Here is a 14,026-nt window from a genome sequence, read left to right as displayed (position 1 = left end):
CTTTTGTTTATGACAGTCGTAGAAAATAGTAACTCAAAAGCCTTCACATAGGTTTTGAATCTTCTGTTTTCAAATGAGAAAAAAGAATGACAATGAGCTTTGAGAAAAGATGCAACCTGTTCAGTCTGAACTTTGATTTCTCATGTATGAGAATGTAAGAAGTGCTCTACAAAGTTTGACTAGTCTAGCTTAATCCAGTGAAGATGCCTGTGTGAGAATATAAGATTGGGGCATTTTCTGTTGTAAATCTGACAGTAGACAGACATGCCTCTAACAAAGACATGCCCAAATTATACGGAAAGTTAAGGAGATTTTTTTTTTTTTAAATTGCTTTCTCTATTTCTTGACCTGGTACTTAATTGTCCATTTTCTCTCCCAATTGCTCAACAAATGATAAAATGTTCACAGTAACATAGTATTATCTGATTTACATTTCTAATGGATTAGATTGCTAAGCTTATTTTCCTCTCTGAAAATTCTTAATGTTTTAACTAATTTTAGACTTTTACAATTGAGACCAGATGTTCTTCTGCAGCTCAGTTCTTCTAAAATGTGGCTTCCTGTGTAATCAAGTATATTTTAACAATCGGGACAAGTAAGACGTAGCCTGCAGATTGGTTAGATTTGGCTCATTGCAAGTATTAATTGGGTTCTCTGGCACTAATTTTCCTGAAGTAGGAGGTCCTCAGATTTGGATATTTAGCAAAATAGGTTCTTGATTCTGGGAACCTGCTTTCCAGAGGTATCCTTGATCCTGATGTGGTAGCATATCTGTGATTGATAAAATTCAGTTGTTCATGTCATGAGACAGTTACATGAAGGCAGACATCAGTGAGTTTGTGTTGTGGTATTTACAGTGGTGGTGATACACCAAAGAGGTGGTCAGAAGCTGTTTTCACAGCCTTTTACTCTGAACTTCCATTCAAGTAATTTATAGAACCTTTACTATGTTTAAAGAGGTAGTACTTTTACAAGAGAGAAAACCATGAACCAAGACTTATCTTACCATGGAGACAGAGATCTAAAATCTTACTAAGTTTCAGAAACTAAGTGTGGAAAGGTTTAATCAGTCATCTGGAGACAGCTTGAGCTTTAGCGTTGCTGAACACCATATTATTCCAGCTGGATTGTTGACTTTGTAATGCTATTATTTAGCATTCTAAGGAAACCTATGGTAACTTGTTTCCCAAGGCATCTTGCTTGATATCTGACTTAGTCATTGCATGAGAGTTTGTTAGCTTAGTCATAACTTAACTTCAGATGCCGCACATGAAGTTTTAAGTATATGAGAATTCCCATGGAACCCTCTGGCATCAGGGGTAGTTGGAGCATTTGTGCTGTGCTGGCTAGTAGAATAGAACTACTTTACCTTAACATAACTTGTCATTGTCTGGATAGTTTTGATCCATTTGTGGAGGGGAAAAAAGTTATTTTGGGAAGAAAATAGATTCATGTCTGTAACTATAAATGGCAAATGAATGTTTTTATATGTATTATGCTGCATGTAAACATACTTGTATGTTTGACTGAATAGCGGATTGGGTTACCTCACATGCTTTGTGAAACACATGGCTTAAGCTATTTTTTTTTTAAATGTGAGTTGCAGAGCAACAAACAGTGTTGCTTTTTACCTTCCCAGAGTGTGATTAAATATTCTTTGCATAATTTAGAGAGTACATAATATGGGTTGGGATTTTTTTTAAAAAGCAAAAAAATCAAAACCCCTAAACTTTAAATGAATTTAAATTGCAGTGCCATTAATGAAAACAGTTGGAAGGACTTGCAGGGGATGATATTAGAAACAAATTGAGTAAGATTTTGGGTTTTAATGCTGTACACCCTTTCAGAGTCTATTGTCATTCTACTTGTAGCTTGCGTTTTCATGATTAAGTTAGACAATATGAAGAAAGAGCAAATGTTTAAATGCAAAATGTGGCCTTTTACCATGTTACCTGTAAGTTAGTATCTGGAGGGGCTTATTAAGTAAAATAATATATGAGAAATTAATTTTAATTAGCAAGGAAAATAGGTTTTTATACTCTCACATAATTTGCAAGAACTTTGTAACTTTGATACAAAGTTATTTCATATCATTTACAATTTGAAATTGTCACAAAGAAATTAATTTCACTGTTGATGAGTGTAACACATACTTCACTATGAGTTTGTATTTAGATTTTTTTGTAGTAAATGACTGGTGTTATTTCTGTACTTAATGTAGAAGCTGTGTTTTACTTCATCTCCACTTACAAAAACTGTTATATACTGTTCATTTATGTCAGCTTTACGATTTAAAGTGGTTCCTTGGACCAGATTAATTCCATGCATAAAATCATCTGACTTTTCTAGAAGAAGGTTATGAATTCTTACACAATGATTCAATTCACTGAACATACTTTACTGTAGTATTGATGATTTGTGTGCTCAATATGTGGATAGTTTTGGTGTGGTTTTTTAGGTTTTCATATGCAGCTGGTAATTTAATGGAAATAAAACATTTACTTTGTTGTCCTAGTTCTTAATTTCTTATGTCACTGTTTGTAGTAGCTTTCAATAAGTTTTCAGTAATCTTTTGACTCATTAATACCATGAAACTGGATGTCTCTACACTTGAAAGAATTTGATTTTAGGGTTTTACTTTAATAGCGATATTAACCTCATGTTAATAATGTCATTGTCATTCAAAGGCAACATCTTCCTTTAAGATCTTGAGATACTGCTGCCAACAATATAGTCCTACCTCCTTACACTTCCCAAGTGCCACTGGAGCCAGAAGACAACATCTGTAAATGATAAAGCCAAAATATTGAATAAAATTGCATTTCTTTTTCAATATTGTATTTGAGCTTATAATTCACAAATAACTTGTATCAGTAACAATTTTCACTTGCAAATAATACTCTACAGTTACAAGGCTTTCAGAATTTCTTCATTGATCTCTGATTTGGAGATTTGGAAACATTTTCTTGTTATGTGGGAATTTTGTGAGCACTATATTAAGAAGTGATTTGTAATCTATACAAGTACTCATAATAATGCTAAAAGAAGAAAGAATACAAAAATCTTACTTGTTGGTTTTCTTTTTAATTAATTTTTCTGTTAGTATGACACTTTCTTCTTTCGAGGCTGTGGGTCAGCTGTTTTATTGTTAAATAGTGCAGCACAGATGGCAGATACTAGAAATAAAGCACTGCAAATAAAAAGTGATGCTAATGTTTGCACCTGTGAGAAACCCATCATTTAGCAGGCTAGATACTATTTACAGACTTTATTTGTTTATTCTAACATGTTTTGGTTTTAGGAGTTGACATTATGGTGCTGGATTGTTGTATTTTAACTTCAACTTGCCTTGTGCTTAAGAAAGCAACTTTAGGCTATAACTGCCTAATGTAGCAACCTTCACAGAAGTGTTGCATTACTGGGATTTTTCTTGATGCCACTGTGCTGAGGTGTGCAACCATGGCAGTTCTGGTGACAGAGATGTGTTGGGGGTTAGTTTGGAAGAGGCAGGATGCTGCAGTACAGAGGGAGGCAAAAACCTTCCTCTCGCCACCTCCCTCAGCTGCAGCCTGTGTTCATCAGTCTCCTGAGATGGCTGTAAAATGCAACAGTTTTTTTCCGCTTCTGGAAAATTTTAGCAACTGCTGGTGCTGGTTTGTTTGCATTTTTCAGTTGGTTGACACTTCTAAATAAACTTACTGCAGTAAACCCACCAAGACTTAACAAAAGCAGTTACAGTAAAATATCATTCATTGCTAGGGGTAGGAAGTTGCCTGATAGCACATTACAGCTCACTAATACTGGTGTGAACTAGTCCAGAAAAATCAGTCTATCTGCTTGGGTCATCAGAGTAGTGAATAAACTGATGTTCACATCTTAGTTGACTAGCATCAACTCAGTCCTTTGGTCTGCCAATACTGAATGGTGGTCCTCAGTGTGCTTCATGTTACACAAGGTCTTGTTTGCTCAGTTGTGTTCTTACCCTATGGGAGATGAAAGTCCTAGGTTTCCATCTCCTGACAAAATGTACACGGAATGACAACTGAAAATATCTGTCTAGTTCAGTTATACAACATTGGAATAGAAGCAGAATCCTGTGCCATTATGCAACTGGGGTTTGTAGCTGTTAACTACTGGCAACTAAAGGCCAAAGTTTGAAGACTGGAGGGTATTTTGTATGTGTGCAGCAAAAGCTATTGGTATCAGAAGCTCAGGTAACAATTTCCTTGACTGAATCAAAGATTAGTCATTTGTTTTAAAAAGTTGGTATTTTATACATATTGCTAGAATATGCTGTTCGTTGACATTATCTCAATCACCTGGTATGTTTTGCTTTTCAAAGATTTTTACGGGTATAATTCTGAGCATTTTTTCCTAAAGTATTAGCATAATTAGGTAAAGCTTAAAAGATCATATCAACTGGAAGAGGCTTTAGTCACCTTAAGGGTTATACTGCTTTAGTTTTTATTAAAGTGATAATGACATTTAGAGGTTGTAGACTAAAAGAAATTCAAAAGTGACTTTCAGCCACTGTTGCAAGTACACTCTTGGAAAGAGTTGCGGTATTTTGTATAGTAGCAATGTTCTCAGTATTACAAATAACATTCATCTTGGGTCTTCGTTATCTGTGGTAGACCAAGTTTGAGTAGACTATAATAGTGACTCAGAGGTTGCGAATTGAAATAAAGGTCCTGGTAGCATAGCTTAAGATTCTGGCTAATTTAATTGTTTTGTTGTTGTCTTAAATGATATGGAACTAATAGAAAAGAAGACAAAATTTTAAACTACTCCTTACTTATCTATGATGGAAAACTTGTTTAATACTGGGGAGGTTTTTTTGGCATATTACAAAACAAACTAGAGAAAGAATTAAATACCTCTACAGCATATTTCTTCCCCATGAGATCTGAGAAATGTTGCATCTAATCAGCCTGGAACAGATCCACATAAATTCTTATTTATTTCTTCTTGAGACTTATCTTTTGATGTTCTGAGTATGTTATTACTTTAGTTGTTAAAGTTTTCTATAAAGGTTTCTCTACAAGTCATTTCACAATTAACTTTTCATCTAAAAGTAAGTGACACAGTACATGTGACCTACTTTGCAGCATTTCAAAATAAAATCCAATTTCTAGTAAACGGTGTTCATTAAATATTATTTGCCATTTCTTTTAACTTCATTTTAAAAATCAAGTAGTACTCATTGTAGAAGAGGTGGGATTCTTTTTCAGGTAATCTAGTACCTCTTAGGTCTATGACTTTTTTTTCTCTAATGATTTTGTTTTTTCAAATTCAAGTTAACATTATAAATTTTTATACTGAGATTTGTATTATCTGCTTATTAAACTACGTGCCATCACAGCAATTTTTGAATGCCCTGAGTAGCTGTCCTTATGGGATCTTCTTTTTGACTTAACTGTTTTGCTTAGCTGTCGCAAAGCTAGTAGTACTTTTGGACTTCTAGTTCCAATTCAGTGGTTGGTTTGGGATTTTTCTGTTGCTTGTATCCCCCAGTCATTGTTTCTAAGGTGTCTCAGAACTTCTCTCTCTTTTGGTTTTTTTTCCCCATGGAACTAAAACTTGCCACATCTTGCAGCATGTTCCAACTTGTTAAACTTGAATCACTTTTTTTAATCTCAACATTTTACTTTGTTCTTTCCTTCTTAAAACTGCTATATCAGTTTGTTTTATCAATGTTTAACAAACATCAGTTTGCTAGTTTGGGTGGAGAGTGTGCTTTTGAAGTTTGTCTCCCAAGTGTTCCCAGTTCAGCATGCTTTGGTTGATGTTGCAGAGCAGTTTTAGTGTGGGTGAATTTGGTTCTTTCTGGATCAAAATAGGCTGGAAGAGGTACTTCAGAAGTGCACCAAACATGTTGCACTCACAAGCAACCAGTCCACGTGTTCTAGTCATAGCTAACTTAAGTTAGATATGCATACAGAATATTATGTTAGGCTCTCAGAACCATGTTTTTTGTTTTGCTTACAGCTGTTGTATGTATTCAAAAAATCATAAATACTTGGTGATTTACAGACATGAATGCTACTTTTGATATTTGATGTCTACCCTGTATATGTTCTTTCTCATTTCTACTATCTAGATTTGGCCCTAGTATAGACAACTAGCAGATTCAGTATAAGGTTTGTTTGAGTTTTACGTGTCTAGATTCAGTCAATGAAACATTTTGCAATTTGTCACAGTAAAAGTTATTTTGCTTTGAATTCTTTACTCTCAAGTTGAAAAAGATGAGTTCCCCTTATGTGTAAGACTCCAGACATTCCTTCCCTTGAAACCATTCTAAAATGCAATCCAAGTCCAGACTAATTCACTAAGCAAGCAGACATTTGCCCACCGATTGGTAAGTATGAGTGGCATATTCTGTTGTGAGCTGGATGGATTAGGTCAGCTAAGACCTCTTCTTGCTCCAAGGGACAGTCAGCTACACCAAATGTGGAATGTATAATCTGTTCTTTAAAAACATCCAGGAATGGATGTTCCAGTGCTTAACTGTCCTTAAGATTGCAAAGGGCTTTTTTTTCCTCCCTGCGTTTAACCTAAATCTGTTCCTCAGATTTGTTAGTCCTTTATTTATGCGGTAGCATAAATGCTTGCAATGCCTGGAAGTCTGGTGTCATTCCCCTGCCTTCATTGCCTTCTTTTTGGAGTATGCAAACTCAAATCTCATTCTTTCTTCATAGCTCATGATTTTTTTTTTTTTGAGATCTTACTCTTCCTGAGAATCTCTCTACTGTATCAGATTTCTTGTATGATGTCTGAAAGCCAGCCAAGAAGATTTTAATGGTAATATTTGGTACTATGGAATGTCGCTACAGTGGGCGTAATAGAGCAGGAAAAGCTAAGTTCAACATTTGTACATCTTGCCTATTTGCATGGTGTATACAAGCATGAAGCTAGCTCTTAGGGCAGTACATTGTATTGGAATCTTACCTGAAGTTCATGTGTATTTGTACATACCTGCTGCTCACTTGTCACTCATTTCCCACCTTCTGCTATTTTAACTGAGAATAGGAAACTTTGTACTTTCTCTTTTTATATTGAACAGGGGTTGATCTGCTTGTAGGATGCACGCTTTGCAGGGGAAGAATTTAACCCTAAGTCTGATTTAAGTAACTGATTATTCCTGCTTCAGTAAAGATGGTTGTCTTAGCTACAAGGGTAGAAAAATTAAAAGCTTTTTGATCTTTTTCCTCTACTATTTGTCATAAGTAAAAGAAAATCCATTTTTGTACATGTAAAGTCATAGATTTTTATTGATATATAACATATGGAAATTACCATACAGATATTTTGGGGAATTTCTAAAGCTTTTGGTGGCTTAAAAGGAGTTTTCAGTTGCCAATTTGGTTGTATTACAATATACTGCTGTAAACTTTCAGAGCAAGATAGCAAAATATCTTTGTGTTTAATAACCTTTTATTCTTCTTACATTTTAGATGCTGGCATCACCATCAGCATCAGGTCAGCTGTCTCAGTTTGGGGCAAGTTTATACGGGCAACAAAGTAAGAATCCTTTTTATTGATCACATATTTATTTTATGCTAAATATGTTCTAGTTTCATGTTCTTTGGGTAGAAAACTTGCATATGGCTTTCTTTTCTGGTGATTGTAAAAAAAATATATGTCTCCTTATTTGTGTGATTATTTTTTAAGATTTTTTTTTGCTTTGCATAATATGCATTTTTGCAGTGTTTAGTATGTGAAGCGTCATATATTGGCACTGTATAGCTCTTAAATATCCAAATACAATCATCCTCTAAAGAATATCTGTGATTGAACTGTGACTCTGAAGAAAAAAACTAAGGAAAGTGAGCTGGGCCAAAATGAACCTAGTTCAGAAAAACATGTAAGGAATAGAAAGAAATTATACCTTAAATTATAACTGATATTTCATGCTCTACAGGAGCAAATTAAATCCTGTATACATACTTGGCAACTCGCATTTGGGAAAGACCTATACCAGTAAAATTATTGCCTTCTGCATCACTGTTTTTCTTCTTTCCCATAACATTGAAGAATTTTTGCTGTATTTACCAGTCCAGTGTATACTGTTGGAATAGAAGACCTGTAGAGCAGCAGTCATGTTGTCTAATGCTAGCCACCTCACTTGAGGGTCAGCATTGAGAACTGATCCTCCTTGTAGCTGAGAGGGACATTCAGAAAGTAACTCATAGTATCTGAGTTACAGTTACACAAGTAAAATGGTTTTGTGAACATCGTTTGTTTTTATCGCCTTATGCTTTTCAATGTTTGCCATTTTCCTTCCAAGTGCATCTGACTTGGATTCTTAAGTGTCTTCAGAGTACTTTATAGAGTCTGGACTTTTTTATCTGGTTGAACTAAAAGCTTTGCTAGATGCATGGCCTTCACAAATTCTTTCGGCTTTCTTCAAATAGCTTAAAACAGAGTTATTTTGTTTATTTTTTACTATTTCAGTGGCTGTTGATAAGTGACCATGGAATATAAACTGACATTTGATTGTGCTGCTGCAATTTGTATGAGCAGTTCTGGCCAATCTGAGAATCGTGGTTGGCTCTTGACTTTTTGAGTCCTGAGTGTGGCACTATTGAACCTTTCAGATGTAATTGTATAAAGACCCTGAAGTAGTTATTCATTCTGTTTATCACAGTTGCTTATCTGTTTGTTTTTAAGGTTATTTTTTTTCATCAGCTTTGTTGTTCATTCAGTTTTTTGTGGTGCCTAGGATATAATCTCTCTAATGTGAAGGCATACATGGCTAAAAACTATTAAGTAAATATTACCAGTGTTTAGTTTCTACCACACATTCAGAAAAGGAGTAAGGAAACTTCGGTGTTGAAGTCAGTGATTTTGATGAAAATATTTTTACAAAAAGCAAGACTGATAAAGCCTATGTGCTTTTAGATCAGTAGCTGTCTGTCATTAAGCAAAATGTCATGTTATAGAGTTAATGTAACTTATAGTTTGTTAGGTGGGAAATTGGTCACTTCATTGATCAGCCTCCAGTATAGCCTATGCATAGATCTATTGTCTCAGTTTAAAAAGTGGAAAAAGGAAGCATAGGAAAAAAAAGCTTTTTTTCTTACATGGATATTTCAACTTCTCCTACTTGCTAGCCACAAAAATATGATTCTACTTGACTATAAGAGCCCTACTCATTAAAAATTCTAGTTTAAAGAAAGCCAACAACCAGAAATAACCATCAGTGTAAAACTGGCTTTGCTGAGAGAAATGCTTGCACAAAATTAACCCAAGTATTGCAATTGTGTTTTTCAGTGTACTGTGTCTAATTTGGAAGTGTATCTATATTTTTTTTTAGCATTTAACTTTTAAAATTCCACTTAATTGTTAATCAGCATTAAATATTATATGTAACATTTATTTATGCTCATTGAAATTATTCTGATGCAGCAAATTGCCAAAATATTTACAGTTAACATCTTGATATAATCAGAGTTTAACGAACCTTAGGAGGCTTATTTATAGCCAGTCACACTACCTCTTTAATCTGAACTACAGAGATAAATTTAAGTGTTAGCAAAACTTTGGGTGTTATTGCAAATATTCGGGGTTGCAAATTGTAGGGTAGGCATGGACAGACAGTAGCTCTTAAATTGTGAGGGCTAAATGACTGAGAGATTTCTTCAGACCTTGTTCACAATAACCTGAGCATATGCTATGTCCATTCTTTGCATTCTTGGTATTTCATCGTGTTACGTACTGGCATATTCAGCTCTTCTGCAAGGGGGATGTACTATCAGAAGGTGCTGATTCATCATTTTCTTTTGTTTGGTCTGCAAGATAAGGTTTTGAGTTCTGTGAGTCTACCTCAGTAACCTTATGCCAAAGCAATAAGGGACCATTACTTATAGCTCTCAATTGTATACACGAATTTTGTTTAGATTGATGTGTTGCAGTAAATAAATTTTTCTTGCCTTTGAACTTCATTCCAAAATTTCATAAACGCAGAAAAGTGATGTAAGAATGATGAGAAACTTCAAAAGTTTTTTGATGTTTTGAGGCAGGGCAGCAACTGGTTATTTTTTGCTGTTCTGTGTTAAAATCTTTGGTTTTTACCTCACTTGCTTTATTCTGCCACACACAGTTGTTTGTGTAGAACATACTTTTGATGACAGTGTTAAAAATCTTCTATGTATTTTTAAATGCAGTAGAGTTAAAATTCTGGTTGCTCTCTTTTCTCAAAAGATTGAACTTGACTTAATCGTGGACACTGAGGTTCTGTTATCGAAAGAAGCAACTTAAACTTTAGAGAGAACTGGCCTAAAACTTTGCTTTTGTTGTCTTAAAAGCAATGTTATTGTTAAATAAATAGTCATAACTCTTTTATTATTATTGTTATTATTAAAGGTTTCCTTATTTTTTAACAAGACTGATCAGTTCTAGATACTGGCCAAATATATACCAGTTCATTCAGTAGAAATTATTGTATTTCTTGGGAGCAGTTACTAATTTTCTCAAAATGCTCTCTTTTTGGAGATAATTTGTAGTTTTTTGTCTTCATCAAAAAAGTCAAAGTGGAACCTTTTGTTTCTCAAAGGAAAATTTTGTTAGTGACTCAAATACAGCAATGCCTTAAAGAGCCTTTCTAAAGGTTAACAGAAATAGGACTAAATTTGAGATAATTGGACTTAAATTATGCAAAGGACGTAGTGTTTACACTGCACTTTCCTTCAGTCTTTACACGTTTTTGTAGGTTGTCAGCATAAATTGTTTCCATCTACACCTGATGGAGAAGACTGTTCCTGATTGCTCTATATCTCCACCCCTCTGAATTTTTTTTCAATAGGTGCACTAGGCCTTCCAATGAGGGGAATGAGCAACAATACCCCTCAGTTAAATCGCAGCTTATCACAAGGCACTCAGTTACCGAGCCACGTAACGCCAACAACAGGGGTACCAACAATGTCACTTCACACGCCTCCATCTCCGAGCAGGTATTTATTGATAGCCAATATTTCTGCGATTGTGTATTTCTGCAGAGCTCTTGTAAAATGTTCTGCATATTTTGCCTCAACTACTTTACAGACTGGTTAATTAAAAAAGAGGAAAAGTAGTTTCTATAGACCGCTGGCTGTGTTAGGGAAATAATACTGTAAAACAGTAAGACTTACTGTAAGACAGTATTTGATTTTTTTTTTTTTTTTTGTATGTAAAGGACAAATTGCTGGCAAATTCTGCTTCAGAATGTAAGAGGATGGTTTTTGACTGTTCTGGTAAATGTACAGTTAAAATTTTTGTATGGATGTCATATACCATATAAGAAAATTAAGATAGCAGGTCTGAACGCTCATTAAAAGAAGAGCTGTAACACCTTTTCATGTGGATAATACTTAAGTATTTATCTAAACCTGACCAAGGACCTGATTAGTATGTAATGGGTCATCTGGTATTTCTGAAGAAATCCAAACCTACACTAATTATAGAGAGTAATCCAAACATGCTGGATTGACGCTAAGCACAAACAAAGTTGCAACAGCTCAGAGTCCATCCTATGTTAGTAATTTAAATGAGTAACCAAATACTATTGTACAGATTCATCTCTTTGGATGGTTTTTCTCTTTCAGGGGGATATTGCCTATGAATCCTAGGAATATGATGAACCACTCCCAGGTTGGTCAGGGCATTGGAATTCCCAGCAGGACAAACAGCATGAGCAGTTCAGGGTTAGGCAGCCCCAACAGAAGCTCTCCAAGCATAATATGTATGCCAAAGCAGCAACCCTCTCGACAACCTTTTACTGTGAACAGGTAAGGCTGTTTGATTGGGCCATCCCTGTACGGCCATGGACATGCTTAAATGCTGCTCTGGAAATCTAATTTTTGTCCATTAGAATAAAGCTTGAAAGCTGCTTCGTGTGTTCTCATCTCCTGGCACTAAACTTCAAAGCTGCTTTTAAACCTCACACAAGCTTTTTGAAGCCTTTAAGCTAAATTCTGTTTCTGACTATTGAATTTCTACTGCTGCTTCTTTAAAATTTGTGACGTTTCTCACGTGTTACCAAGTTTGGTTTTGAAATATATTTTTGGGAATATGAATTCATTTTAAGAGTGTTCATCTATAAACTTGGGAAGAAGTAAGGCAAAATTTAGAAACAGTAGCTATTCCGGAAGAATAGTTAACTGCTTCAGACACAGTAAGGACCTAGTATTTTACTGATTTTAAGTTCAAAAATAATATGGAGAGCAGTGGGTTTCAGTTCACTTAAGGATTTTGAGCTCATTTGGATGCTCAAAGCTTCTCATTCATTTCTGCCTTTTTTTCCTAACTCTGGGCAAAGTTCTAACATTATAAATCGTTAGACTTGGACTGCGTTTTGGTGTTGTCTTTGTGCCTAATTCATACTGATAAACTTGTAGTAAAAAGTGCTGTTTCTAGTTATTTTATCTGTGTAGTCAGCTTCACACAGCTGACTGCTTTCCAAGCTTCTTTCCACAACCTCACAATCTCTGTGCTCCCAGATTCATCCTTTTTCCTCCCTTCAGGCCTTTCCTTACAGGACCTACTCTTAGAGAGAACAGAAACCAACACGTGGCAGTCAGGTGTCACCTCTAACCCAATCTTGTCTTCTACAAAATGGATAAACGAAGGGGAAAACTAATGTTTTATCTGAAACTTGGTCAGGCTATTTAGTTCTGTAGTTTCACAGTGATACAGGCATAAAACCACTTTTCTCCATCACAGCAATGGAGATTTTGGTAATAATAGTTTGTGTTCTTGGAGTATGAGAAGCCTTTCTGTTTTGCCTGATTACATAGAATTTGCATTTTCTTTCCCGTGATGTATGGCGGCAAATAAAGGCAATGATAAATTAAAAAAATAATACTAAATTTAAAAGTATTTTTGAAATATACATCACAAAATATTTAAATAGTAATACACTTTAAAAGTCTGCATGCAAAGGGCAATGATTTTTGAGATTGATAGGTGTACAGAAAGTGCATGTTTAAATATTGTTCAACTGTAGGGTAGGTAATGAAATCCCTTTGTGTAGGAGTGTTTGAATTAAAATCCTCATATTTTACTGTTTGCCTGCTGTATTTCATTTTCAAGAAGCTACAGTTTTTACAAGTTGAGAAGGAAATATCACTGAACAAGTTCTTATTCCACAGTTGAAGACCACAGAAGTATAGTAGTAGTACGTATCCAGTTGATAATTGGTATATTTAACACAATTTTGAAATTATATTTGGGAAAAAAAGGTCTTTCCTTGTTAGTTGCATGAATTATGTGGCTTCAAAGAAATATTTTCTGAATGGTTACCTCAGTTGGAGCAATGAAAGTTTTTAGGTTTTTGAACATTGAAAAAATACTTCACTTTTTCTTTCTCAGTCACGTTGCTAAACCAGATTACAAGTAATTGTAGAGAAGTATGAACTTGTGGCCTGATCCTTTTCTTGTCACTGAAATTCTTAACATTGTTATTTCTAATTACTTTAAAAGCAAACAAACCAAAAATTCTTGCATGAGAAATACTGTCTGTCATCAGACTGTTACATGTCCTTAAAATGAAGGTGTCTGCTGCTGGTGCTCTCACCAGGACTAGAATTCACAGAGTGATACCAGAAATATGTTTCTTCAGATGCCTGTCAAAGATCTGGATGTCTCTCAAGTACACCACCTTGGGGAAGCAAAGCAGGACAGGACCAGTCTTGGCTCCCTGTTCATTTTCTTGATGTCACAAGCCAAAATGAAATATTTAGGGCTATTTCAAATTGGAATTAAATGCTTCAGACTTGTAACTATGGAAAAAGTCTGTGTAGGTAAAATTTCCACTAGGAAGATGTCAACCATTTTATTTATGGAAACCTCTAAAACATCAACTTCCATCCTGTTACAGGGGGAAAATGAATGTTTTGATTTCCCACAGGACAGAAATTTGGAGTTTCACTCAGCTGGGGCCTACCTTTGGGCTTCTCAACATCTCCAGCTCACACAGAACGAAGCGGATCATTTATGAGGGTGTCTCTCTGACCACAGTAGTCCTGTGTGATATTTAGATGTCTTCAAA

The 14,026-nt window shown here is 35.0% G+C and overlaps 1 protein-coding gene across 3 annotated transcripts in view; it reads left to right on the top strand.

Moving 5' to 3' along the window:
- CNOT2 (CCR4-NOT transcription complex subunit 2) overlaps nt 1-14,026 on the top strand; it is an 89,901-nt gene that overhangs the window by 55,258 nt on the left and 20,617 nt on the right. For all 3 annotated transcript variants that reach the window (XM_062016370.1, XM_062016378.1, XM_062016385.1), the window contains 3 exons: nt 7,455-7,521; nt 10,805-10,952; nt 11,583-11,765. In XM_062016370.1, the coding sequence (XP_061872354.1) occupies nt 7,455-7,521; nt 10,805-10,952; nt 11,583-11,765 (398 nt within the window). The remainder of the gene's footprint in view (nt 1-7,454; nt 7,522-10,804; nt 10,953-11,582; nt 11,766-14,026) is intronic.

The sequence above is a fragment of the Colius striatus genome, chromosome 1 (assembly GCF_028858725.1).
Source record: "Colius striatus isolate bColStr4 chromosome 1, bColStr4.1.hap1, whole genome shotgun sequence".
NCBI classification, from domain to species: domain Eukaryota; kingdom Metazoa; phylum Chordata; class Aves; order Coliiformes; family Coliidae; genus Colius; species Colius striatus.
The sequence above is the reverse complement of the archived record's forward strand: the minus strand, read 5'-3'. Positions and strand labels throughout refer to the sequence as shown.